At 46.3% G+C, this 19,735-nt stretch overlaps 1 protein-coding gene across 1 annotated transcript in view; it reads right to left on the reverse strand.

The window, feature by feature from the left end:
- The window catches only part of LOC130493422 (zinc finger protein 345-like), a 30,490-nt gene extending 11,443 nt beyond the window's left edge, over window positions 1–19,047 (reverse strand). The window contains exons 1-8 of the mRNA XM_056867158.1: window positions 18,927–19,047; window positions 18,527–18,622; window positions 10,899–10,984; window positions 10,660–10,786; window positions 2,530–2,590; window positions 1,325–2,091; window positions 800–1,156; window positions 343–631 (exon numbers count right to left, since the gene is read on the reverse strand). Of these exons, the coding sequence (XP_056723136.1) occupies window positions 343–631; window positions 800–1,156; window positions 1,325–2,091; window positions 2,530–2,590; window positions 10,660–10,786; window positions 10,899–10,984; window positions 18,527–18,622; window positions 18,927–19,047 (1,904 nt within the window). The remainder of the gene's footprint in view (window positions 1–342; window positions 632–799; window positions 1,157–1,324; window positions 2,092–2,529; window positions 2,591–10,659; window positions 10,787–10,898; window positions 10,985–18,526; window positions 18,623–18,926) is intronic.
- Between the last annotated feature and the right edge of the window lie 688 nt (window positions 19,048–19,735).

Raw genomic sequence — 19,735 nt, forward strand, 5'->3', positions numbered from 1 at the left:
ATTTTACATTCTTTTTGCAATCCAAACATTTATATGGTTTCTCCACTGTGTGAATTCATTAATTAGAAGACAAGGTTTTACTAGGACTGAAGCTTTTCCCACGCTCCAGGCATTCTTACGGTTTCTCTACTGTGTGAATGTGTTGATGGGAAGTTAGACTGGCTCTCTGACTGAAGCTTTCTCCACACAACAGGCATTTATATGGTTTCTCCCCTGTGTGAATTCTTTTATGACAAGTAAGGCTTCCATTATCTCTGAAGCTTTTTCCACACTCCAGGCATTTATATGGTTTCTCCCGTGTGAATTCTTTGATGAACAGAAAGGTTTCCACTGTTCCTGAACTTTCTGCCACACTCCAGGCATTTATATGGTTTCTCGCCTGTGTGAATTCTTTGATGGGAAGTCAAGCCGTGTCTGTGACTGAAGCTTTTTCTACACTCCAGGCATTTATGCGGTTTATCACCTGTGTGAATTTTTTTATGAGAAGTAAGGCTTCCATTATAACTGAAGCTTTTTCCACACTCCAAGCATTTATATGGTTTCTCCCCTGTGTGAATGCGTTGATGGACAGTAAGGTGTCCACTTTGCGTGAAGCTTTTCCCACACTCCAGGCATTTATATGGTTTTTCCCCTGTGTGAATTCTTTTATGAGAAGTAAGGCTTCCACTATCACTGAAGCTTTTTCCACACTCCAAGCATATATATGGTTTGTCCTCTATGTGAATTCTTTGATGGGAAGTAAGCTTTCCACTTTCTCCAAAGCTTTTCCCACACTCCAAGCATTTATATGGTTTCTCACCTGTGTGAATTCTTTGATGGACAGTAAGGTGTGAACCCTGACTAAAGCTTTTCCCACAATCCAGGCATTTATATGGTTTTTCCCCTGTGTGAATTCTTTTATGAGAAGTAAGGCTTCCATTATCTCTGAAGCCTTTTCCACACTCCCAGCATATATATGGTTTCTCCCCTGTGTGAATTCTTTGATGGACAGTAAGGTGCCAACAGCTATTGAAGCTGCTTCCACACTCCAGGCATTTATGTGGTTTCTTTCCTGTGTGAATTCTTTGATGGACAGTTAGCCTGTCTGTCCGACTAAAGCTTTCCCCACATTCTAGGCATTTATATGGTTTCTCCCCTGTGTGAATTCTCTGATGGACTGTAAGGGAACTTCTGCGATTGAAATGTTTTCCACATACCAGGCATTTATATAGTTTCTTTTCTATGTGATATCTTTTATGAGAAGTAAGGCTTCCATTATCTCTGAAGCTTTTTCCACACTCCAAGCATAGACATGGTTTTTCCCCTGTGTGAATTCTTTGATGACAAGTAAGGCTCCCATTATCTCTGTAGCTTTTTCCACACTCCACGCATATATATGGTTTGTCCTCTGTGTGAATTCTTTTATGAGAAGTAAGGTTTCCACTGTTCCTGAACCTTCTGCCACACTCCAGGCATTTATATGGTTTCTCCCCAGTGTGAATTCTTTGATGGGAAGACAAACCGTGACTGTGACTGAAGCTTTTTCCACACTCCAGGCATTTATGTGGTTTATCACCTGTGTGAATTCTTTTATGAGAAGTAAGGCTTCCATTATAACTGAAGCTTTTTCCACACTCCAAACATTTATATGGTTTCTCCCCTGTGTGAATTCTGTGATGGATAGTAAGATGTGATCTCTGAGTGAAGCTTTTTTCACACGCCAGGCATTTATGTGGTTTATCACCTGTGTGAATTCTTTTATGAGAAGTAAGGCTTCCATTACAACTGAAGCTTTTTCCACACTCCAAACATTTATATGGTTTCTCACCTGTGTGAATTCTGTGATGGATAGTAAGATATGATCTCTGAGTGAAGCTTTTTTCACACGCCAGGCATTTATATGGTTTCTCCCCTGTGTGAATTCTTTGGTGGATATTAAGGTGTCCACTCTGACTGAAACATTTTCCACACTCCAGGCATTTACAAGGTTTCTTTCCTGTGTGACATTTTTTATGAGAAGTAAGTCTTCCACGATCACTGAAACTTTCCCCACATTCTAGGCATTTATATGGCTTCTCCCCCATGTGAATTCTTTGATGGACAGTGAGGCCTCTACAGTTATTGAAACTGCTTCTGCAATCTAGGCATTCATATGGTTGCTTCCTTTTCTGAATTCTCTGATGGGAAGTATCTTTTCCAATCTGACTGACACTTTCCCCACATTTTAGACAATTGTACAGTTTCTCCCTATTGTGAATTATTTCATGTGAACTTAGACTTCCAGTTACAGTGAACCTTTTTCCGCATCCCAGGCAATTATATTTTTTCTTGCTGTTGTAGGTGCTCCAGTGAATATTAATATCTGCTTTTTCAGGAATATTTTCTCTGCTTGCAGTAGGCTCCTTTCTATTGTCTCTTTGGTATATTTTCTGCAGAAGAGAGTCACCTCTCTGTAAAACACTAGAAGTATTTTTCCATTTGTGTGTGTGTGTTCCCCCCTCCTTCCTCAGTGAATCACAATATTCATCTTTCTCTTTCACATCTGAATACATATCTACTTTCTCCATGACTGGATGCTCAGATGTTTCTTTTGCTGTCTCCCACACTCCACCTGTTGAAAAAAAGAAACCTGTTGTGAGAACACACATTTTCCCGTAGTATCTGTGTCAGAATTTTTTGGGAATATTTGCACTTTGTGAATGCTCAGGGGTTAAACTCAAACATTCTGTAGACAGTTCTTCACTTTGCTTTCTCAGTACCTTCTAAATTCTAAGTGAAGTAAGTCAACGGAATAGCCAATCAGTAATGAACACAGCAAGAGAACCAAAGAGAGAGAATATACAATAGAGAACTCCTGCCTCATCATGAAGCAACTGTGAGGAGGAGCTTTCATAGCGACCGAGTGAAGTTGCATACCAAAATGTGCCTTCTTGCATCTCCTGTTAGGAGGCATTAATTGCCAGGCAGGGCTATCATAGAATCATAGAGTTGGAAGGGACCACCAGGATCATCTAATTAGATTAGCCCTAGCCCCTTCTGAAATAGAAGGCTCACTGACTAGTGGCTTAAAAGCTAGAATGTGTCCAGAGGAGAGCAACAAAGATGGTGAGGGGTCTGGAGACCAAGTCCTATGAGGAAAGGTTGAAGGAGCTAGGTATGTTTAGCCTGAAGAGGAGAAGACTGAGAGAGGATATGATAGCCATCTTCAAGTACTGGAAGTGCTGTCGTGTAGAGGATGGTGCTGAGTTGTTTTCTGTTGCTCCAGAAAGTCAGACCAGAAACAACATGTTGAAATTAAATTTCTGTCTAGGCATTAGGAAAATTTTTCTAACAGAGCGGTTCCTCAGTGGAACAGGCTTCCTCGGGAGGTGGTAAGCTCTCCTTCCCTGGAGGTTTTTAAGCAGAGGTTAGATGGCCATCTGTCAGCAATGCTGATTTTATGACCAGATGATGAGAGGGAGGGCATCTTGGCCATCTTCTGGGCTTGGAGTAGGGGTCACTGGGGGTGAGGGGAGAGGAAGTTGTGAATTTCCTGCATTGTACAGCGGGTTAGACTAGATGACCCTGGTGGTTCCTTCCAACTCTATGATTCTATGATTCTATAAGGCAGCTGCCTTATGCTGAATCAGACCCTTGGTCCATCAAAGTCAGTATTGTCCACTCAGATTGGCAACGTCTCTCCAGGGTCTCAGCTAGAGGTCTTTCACATCACCTACTAGCCTAGTCTCTTTAACTGGAGATGTCAGGGATTGAACCTGGGACCTTCTGCATGCCAAGCAGATGCTCTACTGCTGAGCCACAGAGGGGCAACAAAGGGAAAAAAGAGAAGAAAGTACTCAAAGTCTGGAATTTGAAGACACAGGACCCAAATCTACAGAAACAGAAGGACTGACAAAATGAAAGAATAACGATAGATAGGTTAAAAACAATTTCTGTGAATTTAAATGGATTAAACTCAGCTTCCAATGGACATTTGCATCAATATATGCACCAAATGACTTCAAAACTGATTTTTTTCAAGTATTAAAATAAGGGAAAAATAAAAAAAACCTGATTGAATGGTTTTAAGTTTCTCTTTTCCTATCCGGGTGAATATACAGGGTGGAGCGGTTTTGGGAAGGTTGTGGGGAAATGAGGTACACCTGTTAAGAGAGGGAAAGCCATTTATGCTTTAACATATACGTCAGAGTGTCTGAAGAGAGGTGGCCAGCCAAATAGAGAAAGTGGTAGTCTAATGTGAACAATAAGTTGGAACTATTAATTTATTTTACTTTAGCATCAGGGAGGTATATCACAATGGCTCGTGTCACTGGCCACCAAGACTAGATTAATTCATGCCATCGTATTCCCTATTACTATGTATGGGTGTGAAAGCTGGACAGTGAAGAAAGCTGATAGGAAGAAAATAGATTCCTTTGAAATGTGGTGTTGGAGGAGAGGGTTACGGATTCCGTGGACTGCAAAAAAAAACAAATCAGTGGGTTATAGATCAAATCAGGCTTGAACTGACCCTAGAAGCTAAAATAACTAAACTGAGGCTATCGTATTTTGGTCACGTCATGAGACGACAAGAGTCACTGGAAAAGACCGTCATGATAGGAAAAGTTGAGGACAGCAGAAAAAGAGGAAAACCCAACAAGAGATGGATTGACTCAATAAAGGAAGCCACGGCCTTCAGTTTGCAGGATCTGAACAGGGCTGTCAAAGATAGGACATTTTGGAGGAATTTCATTCATAGGGTCGCCATGAGTCGGAAGCGACTTGACGGCACTTAACACACACACAGCTGTGTTTGTCTGTAGCAGTAGAAAAGAGCAAGACTCCAGTAGCACCTTAAAGACGAACACAATTTTTTTTAGCAGGGTTATGAGCTTTTGTGAGCCACTGCAGAAGTGTTCTGTGACTCATGAAAGTTCATCACAGAGGTATGTTTCAGATCACGGGAAAGAGGGATTTTGTTTTTAACCTTTTGATTTTCTCTATGCCCAGATGCCCTGGCAGGCAGCCAGGCAGGAGGATGGCTGAGCAGAGGGTGGGAGGGAGATAGAGCTGTCACCCCTCGATCACTGGCAGTTCAAGAGATTGTGTAAGGTCACCTAGTGGACGGACTAGCCCTGCATTGGCTGATCCTTCTACCAGCTGACAGACTGCAAATATAATTCAGTTGGGGCCAGCAGAGAGTATGCCCCAGTTTCTCCTTGTGGTCTAGAAACAAGTTCAGGATGGGCAGAGGAACTCCCAGAAAAATAAAAAAACAAAGCATTGAAATAACGTTCAAAAACACAACTAAACATGGGAAATGATTTCACTCTCCATTCACCTGGAGTCCCACAGAATGGCAGCTGTAACTCATCAATTTTTCCTTAAAGGGAGAAGCGCTCCTGCCTCCCACAAAAGGCAGCTGTTTACATCCCCTTCAATCCCCCGGCCCCTTCTAAGACTCCTTCTGCACATTTATTGGGGTACAAAATCACCTTCCTGAGTTGCTGATCTAGACTGGATGCAATTGGCTGTTAATCAGAAGAGTCGAATCCTGGCTACGGTTTCAGATAATAAGCGGAAATCCAGGATTTCCTCTGCAAGAGGCTGAATTCTATATTGGCACGCTGTATCTGCCAGAACCTTCAGAATCAGCTCTGCTCTGTGCTGGGAGGGGTGGTAAAATACGCTATCCTGAGAGCTGACTGGAGCTGTTTGGAGTCATGCCTCTCTAGTAAGACACCTTGTTGTGGACAAGAGGGCAACAGATGCTGTCACAGTTATGGTGACAGAAGAGCACACTGGGGGAATGTGGGAAAACTGCTCTTCTCTGGATAGAGAGCACCATTTACTACCAAAATGGAAAACACGCTAGCTCTTGGATGTGTCAAAACCTCTTGACTGGCAAGTCCATGTTCTGGTGGGCTAGAGCTTGGCACCTAGATTGATGAAGGCCCCTGGAGTCCACCTGGAGAGGGCCCCGAAAAGGGCAATTGCTCCTTGGTTTGGGGGTCAGCTGCTGGTCGGTCTATTGGGGCTGACTCTCCTGAATGCATTTTGCAATGAAGGACGATGGAGGGGAAGGACGTAAAAGATGTTGGCAGGTGCACCCAGGGAGAGGAGCATCATGCAACCAACAAAGGCCAAATGTGCCCTGGACTGGAAACATCTAGTTAGTAACTCTTACTTTGTTTATTTTGTGCACCTAGATCTGTCCTGCAATACCCTGCATTTGTGCCTTGTAGAAATAAAGTTGTTTAAGAGAGTCTACACCAGGGGCCCATAGACTGGAAACGATCCATTTACATTCCAATTCCCAAGAAAGGAGACATCAAAGATTGCAGCAACTATCAGGCCATCACATTAATTTCTCATGCAAGTAAAGTGATGCTCAAAATCTTACAGCAAAGGCTGTTACAATATATGGAACAAGAAATGCCTGATGTTCAAGCTGGTTTCAGAAAAGGAAGAGGCACTAGAGATCGTATTGCAAATATACGCTGGTTACTGGAGCATACGAGATAATTTCAGAAGAAAATCAGCTTGTCTTTCATAGATTACAGCAAAGCTTTTGACTGTGGATCATGAAAAGCTATGGCTGGTTTTAAAGGAAATAGCTGTGCCACTACATCTGATCGTTTTGATGCGCAACCTGTACTCTGGACAAGAGGCCTCAGTTAGAACAGAATATGGAGAAACGGAATGGTTTCCAATTGGCAAAGGTGTCAGACAAGGATGTATTTTATCTCCCTATCTCTTCAATCTATATGCAGAACATATAATTAGGAAAGCAGGATTAGATTTAGATGAAGATGGATTGAAAATTGGAGGGAGGAACATTAATAATTTGAGATATGCTGATGACACTACATTATTGGCAGAAAATAGTGAAGATTTGAAACAACTACGGTTCAAAGTTAAAAGAGAAAGAGCCAAAGCAGGACTACAGCTGAAAATCAAGAAAACAAAAGTAATGACTATAGGAGAATTACACAACTTTAAGGTTGACAATGAGGAAATTGAAATTGTTCAAGACTTTCTATTCCTTGGCTCCACCATCAACCAAAAGGGAGACTGCAGACAAGAAATCAGAAGGAGATTGAGACTGGGAAGGGCAGACATAAAGGAGGTAGAAAATATTTTGAAGTGTAAGGATATGTCACTGGCCACCAAGACTAGATTAATTCATGCCATCGTATTCCCTATTACTATGTATGGGTGTGAAAGCTGGACTGTGAAGAAAGCTGATAGGAAGAAAATAGATTCCTTTGAAATGTGGTGTTGGAGGAGAGGGTTACGGATTCCATGGACTGCAAAAAACAAAACAAAAAACAAATCAGTGGGTTATAGATCAAATCAAGCCTGAACTGACCCTAGAAGCTAAAATGACTAAACTGCGGCTATTGTATTTTGGTCACGTCACGAGACGACAAGAGTGACTGGAAAGAACAGTCATGCTAGGCAAAGTTGAGGGCAGCAGGAAAAGAGGAAGACCCAACAAGAGATGGATTGACTCAATAAAGGAAGCCACAGCCTTCAATTTGCAAGATCTGAGCGGGGTTGTCAAAGATAGGACATTTTGGAGGACTTTCATTCATAGGGTCGCCATGAGTCGGAAGCGACTTGACGACACTTCACACACACACACACATACACCAGGGGTGTCAAACTCATTTCATATGAGGGCCGGATATGACATAAATGTCAATAGGTTGGGCTGGGCCATGTGTACCAAATAAACAAACAAATAAATACCATAAAATGTAGTGCCAGGGACCAGAGATACGAACTTCATAGAAGACAGAGGCAAAGTCAGTTAATGGTATTATTTTTGTTACTGGATATTGGTTTAAGCATGTTTGTATTTTAAGTAAAAATAATATCATTAATTGGCTTTGCCTGTGTCTTCTGTACAGTTTATATCTCTGGTCCCTGGCATTAAATTTGATCTGGACTGGGGGGTGGGGTGGCTGTCTGAAAACAGAATTTGTGCTCTGGGACTGGAATGACATGTCGCAGAGTGGAATGACAGCCCCTAGGAGTAGCAGAAGCATTCTGGGACTGTCATTCCAGTCCCAGAACACTTCTGCTACTTCGAAGGGGCTATAATTCCAATTGTGGGCTGTCATTTCATTCCTGAACACTTCTGCTACTCTCAGGGGCTGTCATCCTACTCTGCAACCTGTCATTCTAGTCACAGATCACTTCTGCTACTCCTAGGGGCTGTCATTCCACTTGGGGGCTGTCATTCCAGTCCCAGAACACTTCTACTCAGAGGGCTTGTCATTCCAATTGGGTGCTGTCATTTCATTCCTGAACACTTCCGGTACTCCCAGGGGCTGTCATTCCAGTCCCAGAACGCTTCTGCTACCCAGAGGTTGTCATTCCACTCTGCGACCTGTCATTCCAGTCCCAGAGTAGTCTATTTGGGCCCAGAAACTTTAATGGAATATCCATTCTGCATTTTCTTTGCAACTTTTTTGTGCTGTAATGTATTTCAATGGAGCCCACGCAAGTCAACTGGCATTCTTGGATCCCATTATCTCCAGTGGGCCTGCAAGCCATTGTTTCCAATGGGCAATCCTGTCATTCCTTTTAGTACATCCCCTTGTTTGTTTTAGGAATTGCATGGAGAATTAACATTTGGGAAGTTCTTCCTGCCTATAGAGCAGCAGTGCAAGATTGCAGAGACTTGAGGATAGGAGATCAGCATCTTGCTCACTTAGTCCTAACCCTCAGAAGTTGCTCTAGAGCTCCAGCTGCTGAGGTTTACACTTGGTGAGCAGGAAGCTGCTCATCTTGCTGCATAATTTGAACAGTGCAATGTAGGGAGGGAAATACATATTTAGGAAATACATATTTAGGGTGTTGGAGGAGAGTGCTATGGATACAGCGGACTGTCAAAAAAAGAAATCAATGGGTTATAGATCAAATCAAGCCTAAATGACCCTAGAAGCTAAAATAACTAAACTGAAGCTGTCCTACTTTAAACACATTATGAGAAGATAGGAGTCACTGGAAAAGACAATCATGCTAGGAAAAGTTGAAGGCAGCAGGAAAAGAGGAAGACCCAACAAGAGATGGATTGATTCTACAAAGCAAGCCACAGCCCTCAGTTTCCAAGACCTGAGCAAGGCTTTCAAAGATAGGATGTTTTGGGGGACCTTGATTCATAGGGTCGCCTGAGTTGGAAGCGACTTCACCGCACTTCACTCACTCTCTCTCTCTCTTACACACACACACACACACACACACACCTTGATTCATAGGGTCGCCATGAGTTGGAAGCGACTTCACCGCACTTCACTCACTCTCTCTCTCTTAGACACACACACAGGTCCCTCTGGGCTGGAGAGGGGAAGGAGTGAACAACTGCAGTCTCTCCCCGCCCCAGTCAAGCTCCATGTGGGAAGGAATGAAGATTGCGCTGCCTCCCGCCCAGGGGACAACCCGATCTTCAGTTCCCCACCCCACCCCAGGCAAGGTCCATGTAAGCCTTGACTGGGAGGGGGGAGAGAGACTGAAGATCGGGCTGCTTCCTGGCCAGGGGCAGCCCCATCTTCAGTCCCCTACCCCAGGCAAGCTCCATGTGGGAGCTTGGTTGGGGCGGGGAGGGACTGAAGATCGGGCTGCCTCTCAGCGGGGAGACAGCACGATCTTGGAGGAAGGCAGCTGGCTGGCCTCGGGAAGGAGCAGCCCCAGGAAGCCCAAAAAGGGGCAGGGGAGGGGGAGCTGGCTGCCTCGCGGGCCAGAGGGAAGCCCTCCGGGGGCCACTTCCAGCCCGCCTGTTTGACACCCCTGGTCTACACATTTCCTTACCCACCCGTCTTGGCTACTCAAATACCCTGGCTGGAAAGACTCTGCCCCTTAGAGTGGACAAGACTTGGCAGAAGTGACGTGACCTGGCAGAAAGAAGTTGCCCATTTTCATGGACAACTTGTGGATTTATAGGCACCATTTCAGAATCCATGACTAATCAATGTTTTAAGGAGAAGAAACGTGTGAGGATAAACAAGGCCACAGAGATCCACCAGCCCTTGGAAGGAACTGTAGGCCTAAGACTGAAATCTTAGCAGCTACCTGTCAGTCTCTCCTCTTCATCAGAGGTCAGGAGAAACAGGTCTTCCTCCTCTTCTAGCCAGGATATGAGGTCAGGTTTGGCAATCTGAGGTCCTGTTTAACAGGGAAAACAAACAAAATGAGGGACCCTCAGCATGCCCATAAATGCAAAAATTCGAAGCCAACTCAGACCTGTCCCTATTCTTTTCCCAGGTCAGATGGAAATGCCAGCTGATCACTAAGTCAAGTGGCAGAGAAGCAGCAGAGTTCCCTCTACTGCCACATCTCAGTCCCGGTGAGGCCAGGCCCAGACTGTGAGACCTGCTTAGGTCACCCCCCACCTTCTCCAGAAAGGGCATCCCTTCCAATGCCCTCTCATGTTAGTCCAAGCACAGGACTGCCAGGCAGGGGTGCTCTCTCTCACTTTCTCTCTGCAAGGAGAACCAAGGACCCCTCCCATATCAGAGGAATGGTCATGGAAAGTGGCACAGATCAGCCATTGGGCCCCAGGCTGACAGCCTGACCTCGTCCTTCCTCATCCAGGACCTCATGACAATCAGCTGTTGGACCAATTAGCGCCTTCCTCTCACAGTCACTCCCCGCACCAAGAAGGAAGACAGGCCAGGAGAAAAAGATCCTCACCTAGAGAGGCAACGTTCCTGAAATTTTCCAGCAGGACCTCCTTGTACACAGCTCTCTGGGCTGGGAGCAGCAGGGCCCACTCCGCCTGGGTGAAGTGCACAACCACCTCCTCAAAGGACACACCACCCTGCAAGAAGAAGTGGGAAGCATTGCATTATATGACTAAAAAGCTGGTCTTGGGGGGGGGGGCAAAAACATACTGCCCTCCACTGCACGTCTCCCCAGGGACACTCCCTTACCTGAGTTGGCTGAATGGCAGCTCGTCTCCCTTCACCACACAGAGGAGATGGTGGAGAAAGCATCTGGGGTGTCTTTCTGCTGTTGCCTGGGAGGGAGAGGAAGAAAGAGGGTGGAAAACCCATTTTTCTAGATCCCTTTTCTGTGCTAATCCCTGGAGGGAACTTCTAGCCGGACTGGATTCAGGGCACAATGTAAGAAACGGGATTCGATAAATGAAGGCTTCCTCCCCAGCTCTGCAAATCCATTTTGGGGGGAATGAATCCCTGGCTCTGCCTGCAGCTGCACTGTTTCCTCCTCCCATGAGGGAAGCCAAAATCTTCTGGCTTGCCCCACAATGCCTCCTAGGTGTGCTGCAAATGAGGAAGCAGAGCTCTGAGGATGGGATGGACTGTGGAACTCATGGCTACAGATAGGAGAGACCAGCTAGGAATGAAAGTCTCCTCGCACTGAGAAAACTAGCCCTCCAAGGAGAAAGATCATGATCTTTAGCCACATAAGTCTGTCTGTAGCAAAAGAAAAGAGCAAGAGTCCAGTAGCACCTTAAAAACTAACAAAATTTCTGGCAGCCTTCATGAGTCACAGCTCACTTCTTCTGATACAGTTAGAATGTGAATCCTTCCAGATACAGGGCAGATTCCTTCTCCTGAACAGAGATTTTGGAGAGGGAAAAATGAGGAACTGAGGCAAATAGTGGTAACAAGGCAGGAAGTCCTAGAATGTCTAGGCAAACTGCAAACTAACAAGTCACAGGGACCAGACGGTATTCATCCTAGAGTTCTTCAAGAACTCAAATGGGAAATTGCTGAACTTCTAACAAAGATATGTAATATGTCCCTTCGATCAGCCTCTGTACCAGAGGACTGGAGAATGGCCAATGTAACACCCATTTATAAAAAAGGTTCCAGGGGGGACCCAGGAAATTACAGGCCAGTTAGCTTAACGTCTGTTCCGGGTAAATTAGTGGAAAGCATTATTAAAGATAGAATTGTCAAGCATATAGAAGGGCAAGGTCTGCTGGGCAAAACCCAACATGGCTTCTGCAAGGGTAGGTCCTGTCTCACTAACCTATTAGAGTTTTTTTTGAAAGCGTCAATAAGCATGTGGACAGGAATGAGCTTGTGGATATTGTGTATTTGGATTTCCAAAAAGCTTTTGACAAAGTCCCCCACCAAAGACTGCTAAGCAAACTTCATAGTCACGGGATAAGAGGACAAGTCCTCTTATGGATTGAGAGCTGGCTGAAAAATAGGAAGCAGAGAATAGGAATCAATGGTCAGTTCTCACAATGGCGGGATGTGAGCAGTGGGGTGCCTCAGGGATCTGTGTTGGGACCGGAGTTTTTCAACCTGTTCATCAATGACCTGGAGTTGGGATTAAACAGTGAAGTAGCCAAGTTTGCAGATGACACCAAATTATTTAGGGTGGTTAAAACAAAATCGGACTGTGAAGAGCTCCAGAAGAATCTCTGCATACTGGAAGAATGGGCATTAAAATGGCAAATGAGATTCAATGTGAGCAAGTGTAAAGTGATGCATATTGGGACAAAAAATCCCAGCTTCACATATACACTGATGGGATCTGTGCTGGCAGCGACAGACCAAGAAAGGGATCTTGGGGTGGTAGTGGATAGCTCGATGAAGATGTCAACCCAGTGTGCAGCTACTGTAAAAAAGGCAAATTCCATGCTGGCCATAATTAGACGAGGAATAGAGAATAAAACTGCTGATATCATATCTTGTCCTTGTACAAATCTATGGTGAGACCACACTTGGAATACTGTGTACAGTTCTGGTCACCACACCTAAAAAAGGATATTACAGAGCTTGAGAAGGTGCCGAAAAGAGCAACCAAAATAATTAGGGGACTAGAGCAACTGTCCTATGGGGAGCAGTTAAGATGCTTAGGGCTGTTTAGCTTGGAAAGAAGGCGACTGAGGGGAGACATGATAGAGGTCTATAAAATTATGCATGGTTTGGAGAGAGTGGACAGGGATAAGTTTTTCTCCCTCTCCCATAATACCAAAACACGGGGTCATCTGCTGAAACTGGAGGGTGAGAGATTCAAAACAGATAAAAAGTATTTTTTCACACAACGCATAGTTAAATTGTGGAACTCCCTGCCCCAGGATGTGGTGATGGCTGTCATCTTGGAGGGCATTAAGAGGGGAATGGACATATTCATGGAGGAGAGGGGTATTCATGGCTGTTAGAATGGATACTAGTCATGCTGCATACCTATTCTCCCTAGTATCAGAGGAGCATGCCTATTATTTTGGGTGCGGTGGAGCACAGGCATGATGGTGCTGCTGCACTCATCTTGTTAGTGGCTTCCTAGAGGCACCTGGTTGGCCGCTGTGTGAACAGACTGCTGGACTTGATGGGCCTTGGTCTGATCCAGCATGGCCTTTCTTATGTTCTTATCTTTAAGTAAAGAAGAGTGAATTCAGACACCTAATGGCAATAGCATGTAATAGCATGTAAATGTCAAAGGCAAGTAAATGACATGAGCAGGTGTGATTGGATAGGGGAGAGGCTGTGGCTCAGTGGTAGAGCATCTTCTTGGAATGCAGAAGGTCCCAGGTTCAATCCCCGACATCTCCAGTTAAAGGGACTGGGCAAGACCCTGGAGAGCTGCTGCCGATTTGAGTGGAGAATACTGACTTTGATGGACCAAGGGTCTGATTCAGTATCAGGCAGCTTCATGTGTTCATGGATTAGGTGTGATATGCAGGGGGGTAGTAAACATGGAGATTAGAAGAAGAGTTGGTTTTTATATGCCAACTTCCTCTATCACTGAAGGAAGAATCAAACCGGCTTACAATCTTCTTTCCTTCCCCTCCCCACAATAGACACCCTGTGAGTTAGGTGGGGCTGAGAGAGCTCTAAGAGAGTTGTGACTAGCCCAAGGTCACCCAGCTGGCTTCATGTGTAAGAGTGGGGAAACAAATCCAGTTCACCAGATTAGCCTCCACCACTTATGTGGAGGAGTGGGGAATCAAACCTGGTTCTCCAGATCAGAGTCCACTGCTCCAAACCACAGCTCTTAACCATTACGCCATGAGAGACTGCTGAACTAGAACTAATAATGAAGCTCAAGACAATGCATTCTCCTGGAGAACTTGTCTCAATCAATGCTGATTTCTCCATGCCTACTATTCCTCTGTATATCACACACCTAATCCAATCACACCTGCTAATGTCATTTACCTGCTATTGATATTTACATGCTATTGTGTGTAGAATTCACTCTTCTCTACTTTAGGATAGTTGGAGTCGCATTCTAGCTGTATTTGAGTTGTGGCTCACGAAAGCTCATACCCTGCCAGAAATTTTACTCTTTTCTAGCCCTCCCAGGAAACGGTCCCTGCTGCTTTTGTGCTTTTCCATTGTTGAGAGATTTTCAGTGGGAAAACATGTTCCTGCACCCGCAGTCTCAAGTGAAGCCACCTTGAATCCAGATTCGAAAAAAGCAGGAGAAAAGTGCCAAAATTCATGCCCTCCACTCCAACACCTCAGGCCTCAGCCTTGCTTTCCTCCTGGATATGTGGACCAGCTCTGAGACTCAGTCTTACACACGTGTCTGTTCCCTGTGTACCCTGAAGAAGAAACTGTGTTTCATAAGCTGTAGGGGCTTGGAGAGAAAACTCCCCTTCATGCATGCCCAGCAATGAAGTGGGGAAACAGCCCCCAAATGAGAGGAGACTGAGCAGAACGAGGGAGAAGGAGAGGGGGGGGATGCAGGTGCACCATTTCAGGACTTCTCCACAAGGCGAAGGGCTTGTGGGATTCTCCCATTGCTGCTGTCATGCAGAGACAATCCAGGGACAACAAGGTTTTCCCATGGCAGGTTTCCCCACCTTCTTCCTGCCCCAGAATCCCAGCAGTGGCACTCCCTCCCAATATCCTATTGGGGCTTTTTTAATTGGCCTATACAATCAGCAACACCACTCAACTGCTGGTTAGAACACCAAAAAAGACATCTCCATCACACATTTCCAGGGCAGGGGAAAGGAAATTGGATGCTATCTGGAGTAGAGGGTGGAATTTGAAAAGGCAGCCATGTGGCTTGGGTGCGAAATTCAGCACCACAGCAAAGCATGTTTAGGAAAGATCGGAGGGAAACTCCAGGAGGAGCCTGAATACTCCACAATACGGTGGTGATGGTGGTGAGGGGGGCAGGAACAAAAATACACTTCTCTGAAACCTCAAGCAAACAGCAAACTGTACAAATTCTCTCACCCTATCTCATCATCCACCCCCTTTCCTTCCTCCTCTTTCTCCTGTCTAAAAGCACCTCTGGAACCTCAGGTCCCCACCTAAGGGTTAAAGAGAGCCTTTCAGCTGTACAAAAGACCCAGGTGAGACCAGGCACACAAGACAGCATCTGGAGAAAGGGCAGGAAAATGTTACCCAGCATCAAAGAAAAAGATACGAGATCCCACAGCCAAAGGCTAGGATAACAATGTTGCTTACCTGTAACTGTTGTTCATTGAGTGGTCCTCTTTCCAGTCCCATGTGGGAACTGCGCATGTGTGGGCCGGCCGGGGAGCTCTTTTGGAAAGCTTCTTTTTAGCCCAGCAACAAAGGATTGCTCCCCCTCCATCAACAGTCCTTCCCGTTCTTTTGGACACGTGATGGAGGGGTGGGGAGCACCCTTCCCTCAGTTCTCCTTCTGCCGCTGCAGTACTCAGACCCACAAGGCAGCCCACAAGGCAGAGAGGGAGGGAAGGATGTGTGCATCCAAAGATGAAAACCTGTTTTCATCTTCATGGCCTCTTTGCAGAAATAGCATGGTAACATTCCCCCTGTCTAGTTCTCAAAAGAGGTCATCAACCGAGGCGACCAAAGCAGTTTCCAAATCCTGGCCTGAAGCCAGACTGAAAAGAGTCCAGAAAAACAGCCTCTTCCAAGAACCCATGAAGCTGAGAAGCAACAACCTGCTGGAGCACCTGGCCCAAGAATGGGGGATTGGCCGAAGGCTTTCAAACATGGTAGGGCATGGGGTGGATTTTTCAAAACAGGTCCAGTCTAGATGTCACATTAGCTCCAGCACCCTTTGTTTTAGTAATTAAAAACAGGAACAAAGCAGGAATGGAGAGAGAAAAAACTAAAGGGTCACGCTTACAGTTAAAAAGAGAAGCCCATCTCACATATGACAATTCACACTCCAACTCTCCTTGAGCTGAAGAGGGGCAGCTGCCAATCTTGCATCACCTCCAAAGAGAGTTGGTTTTTATATCCGGCTTTTCTCTAAGAAGTCTCAAAGCAGCTTTCAATCGCCTTCCCCTCCCCACAACAGGCACCTTGTGAGCTAGGTGGGGCTGAGAGTTCGGAGAGAACTGTGACTGACCCAAGGTCAACAAGCAGGCTTCATGTGGAGGGGTGGGGAATCGAACCCAGTTCTCCAGATTGGAGTCCACTGCTCATAACCATTACACCACGCTGGCTCTTGGAGGAGGGAGAGCTAGCAGTTGTTCTGCCCCCCGCCCCAATGAAGGATCTGCTAGGGAGCTCCCCCCCCCCACTAAGACCCCTTCTGCCCATTTAAGAACATAAAAAAGCCATGCTGGACAAGACCAATGCCCATCAAATCCAGCAGTCTGTTCACACAGTGACCAACCAGATGCCTCTAGGAAACCCACAAACAAGACAACTGCAGCAGCATTCTGCTGCCTATGTTCCACAGCACCTAACATAATAGGTATCTGATCTGGGAGAGAATATCATGACCAGTATCCATTTTTACTAGTAGCCATGAATACTCCTCTCCTCCATGAATATGTCCACTCGCCTCTTAAAGTCTTCCAAGTTGGCAACCATCACCACATCCTGGGGCAGGGAGTTCCACAATTTAACTGCGTTGTATGAAAAAATACTTCCTTTTATCTGTTTTGAATCTCTCACCCTCCAGCTTAAGCAGATGACCCGTGTTCTAGTGAGAGAGGGAGAAAAGCTTCTCCCTGCCAACTCTCTTCATACCATGCATAATTTTATAGACCTCTATCATGTCTCTCCATAACCGCCTTCTTTCCAAGCTAAACAGCCCTAAGTGTTTTAATTGCTCCTCATAGGACAGTTGCTCTAGTTCAGGGGTGGGGAACCCCTGAAGGCCAAGGCCATGTGGATATTTATAACATCATTCGCGGGCCATACAAAATTATCAACTTAAAAATTAGCAGACAAAGCCCCAAGCAGGCAGCTGCCCCAGATGACTCCCCCAGCACGAGCAAGCAGGCAGGCATCCAACTGGTAGCGCACTCGCCAACCTAGTGGCACAGGATGGTCTGTTGCACCAGCCGGGCATAGCCATCCAGCTGCACACCGGTGTTGCTCCTGCTCCACACGGTCAGGGCTGGATTCTACAGCTAGCTCTTGCTACCTCTGCCTGCAAGGATGAAATGAGGGCACACTGACTACGAACTAGCCTCCCCCCCTGTATTCTGGCCCAGCCCCTTTAACCCCTCCACTGTCACTACTTCTTCCCTAAACCCTCTTGTAGTACAGAGGGAATATGTTTCTCCATGGCCCGGGTGGGAAAGGTTAACACAGTTTCTTGGGTGGTCCTAGCAGCTCCATAGCTAATGACTCTTCTGCAAGGGGGGGGGGGGAAGGTTCCTTTTCTCAGCAAAACAAACTCACATCTGCCTTGAATAGAGGCTGTTCTTGTCCGTGGGAGGGGGCGGATCGCCAGTCTTAGATCTTCTGAGCTACAGATCTGCCAGGACCCACGAAGGGCCAGACCAAATGATTTCGCGGGCCTTAAATGGCCTCCGGGCCTGACCTTCCCCACCCCTGCTCTAGTTGCTCATTTTGGTTGCTCTTTTCTGCACCCCCTCAAGCTCTGCAATGTATATATATTTTAGGTGTGGTGACCAGAACTGTACACAGTATTACAAGTGTAGTCTCACCATAGATTTGAACAAGGGCTGTACGATAGCAGCAGTTTTATTCTCTATTCCTTGTTTAATTATTTATTGGGGTATTAAATCACTTTCCAGGCTGGCTGCTCCACCAGTTTGCAATCAGCTGATAACCGGAAGAGACAATTATGTGCTAGGGTTTCAAACATGCAAGGAAAACCAGGATTTCCTCTGGAAGAGGCTGGGTTTTATACTGGCACACTGTATTTGCTGGAGCCTTCAGAATCACTCACAACCCTGCTCTGTGCATGAGAGCTGTCTAGAGCTCCTTCGGATCATGTCTCTGCTGTCAAGCACATGCTTTGCTTTGCAGGCAAAACTTCCCAGGATTAAGGCCTGGCGTCTCCAGTTAAAAGGATCCCAGGAGAAACAGGGGTGGGAAACAACTTTGCCAGATAGTCCCGGCCTCTCAGAGAGGAGAACACTTGGCGAGACCACGCAGAAGTGATCTGACTTTGGAGAAGGAGGTTGCCTGTTTTCACAGGTTCAAGACCTACAGGCACCATTTCGACATTCACAATTCATCCAAGCCTGGTTGACCACTGAGTGAACAGACTGCGGGGCTTGATGGGCCTTGGTCTGATCCAGCAGGACTTTTCTTATGTTCTTATGGGGACAAACTCATTGTGTGAGAGGAAAAAAAGCCCACAGACATACACCAGCCCTTGGAAGGAAGTGCAGGCCCAAGACAGATATCTAAGCAGCTACCTGCCAGTCCATCCTCTTCATCAGAGACCAGGAGAAACAGGTCTTCCTCCTCTTCCAGCCAGGATATCACGTCAGGTTTGGCAATCAGAGGCCTTTCTATCAGGAGAAAGAACACAATTGTAAGTATTCTTGGTGCACATAAATTGAGCAATTCCAAGCCAGATAAACTCTGTCCCTCCAGAAACACAAAACAGGAAACTAATGGGGTGGGGCGAAATACAGTGTGGGGCCAAGGATCATCCATGTGGCACTGGTGGTTCTCTGCTGACTCCTCACTCTGACCTAATGGAAATGCCTGAGGAGAACAAAGGGGTCACAGAGAAGCCACCAGAGGTCCCTCCACAGCCGCATCTCAGCCCAGGAACAGCAAGGCCCAGACTGGAGGGTAGCCCGGCCTCACCTTCTCCAGACCAGGCATCACTTGGCACCTCTTCCAATGCCCTCTCACGTTGGTCCAAGAACAGCACTGCCAGGAAGGCTCTCTCTCTCTCTCTCTCTCTCTCGGCAAAGTGGTCAGCCATCGGGCCCCGGGCAGACAGCCTGACCATGTCCTTCCTCACTTAGGACCTCAGGACCATCAGCCGTAGGGCTCATGAGCACCTTCCTCACAGTCACTCCCCACAGCAACAAGGAGAGAAATAGCCCAGGAGAAAAAGATCCTCACCCAGAAAGGCCACATTCCCGAAATTCTCCAGCATGACTTCCTTGTACAGAGCTCTCTGGGCGGGGCGCAGCAGGGCCCACTCCCCCTGGGTGAAGTACACAGCCACCTCCTCAAAGGACACCACGTCCTGCAAGAAGAAAAAGAGGGAGGCATTTCTTTACATGACTAGAAAGCTGGTCTTCCTTGGGTGCTTCTTGTGGCCAGAGGTGTCCATACAGGGAAGGGATGGTTTTCTGTGGGATATTCTTGGGCCAGTATTCTTTCACAGTCCCAGCTTGGGCTTCCTCGGGAGGTGGTGGGCTCTCTTTCTTTGGCCATTTTAAAGAAGAGTTTAGGTGGCCATCTGACAGCAAGGCTGGTTCTGTGAACTTTAGGCAGATTGTCAGAGCGAGGGGAGGAAGAGATGAGCCAGTGCTCGGCTCTCACGGTGGCCCTTTCTTACACGCCCAGGGTAATGTCCATCACTACTTTGAGGTCAGGAAGGCACTTTCCTCCAGGCCAGATTGGCCAGGGATCCTGGAGGGTTTTTTGCCACCTGCTGGCCA

Source organism: Euleptes europaea, chromosome 1 (genome assembly GCF_029931775.1).
Source record: "Euleptes europaea isolate rEulEur1 chromosome 1, rEulEur1.hap1, whole genome shotgun sequence".
In the NCBI taxonomy this organism is placed as follows: domain Eukaryota; kingdom Metazoa; phylum Chordata; class Lepidosauria; order Squamata; family Sphaerodactylidae; genus Euleptes; species Euleptes europaea.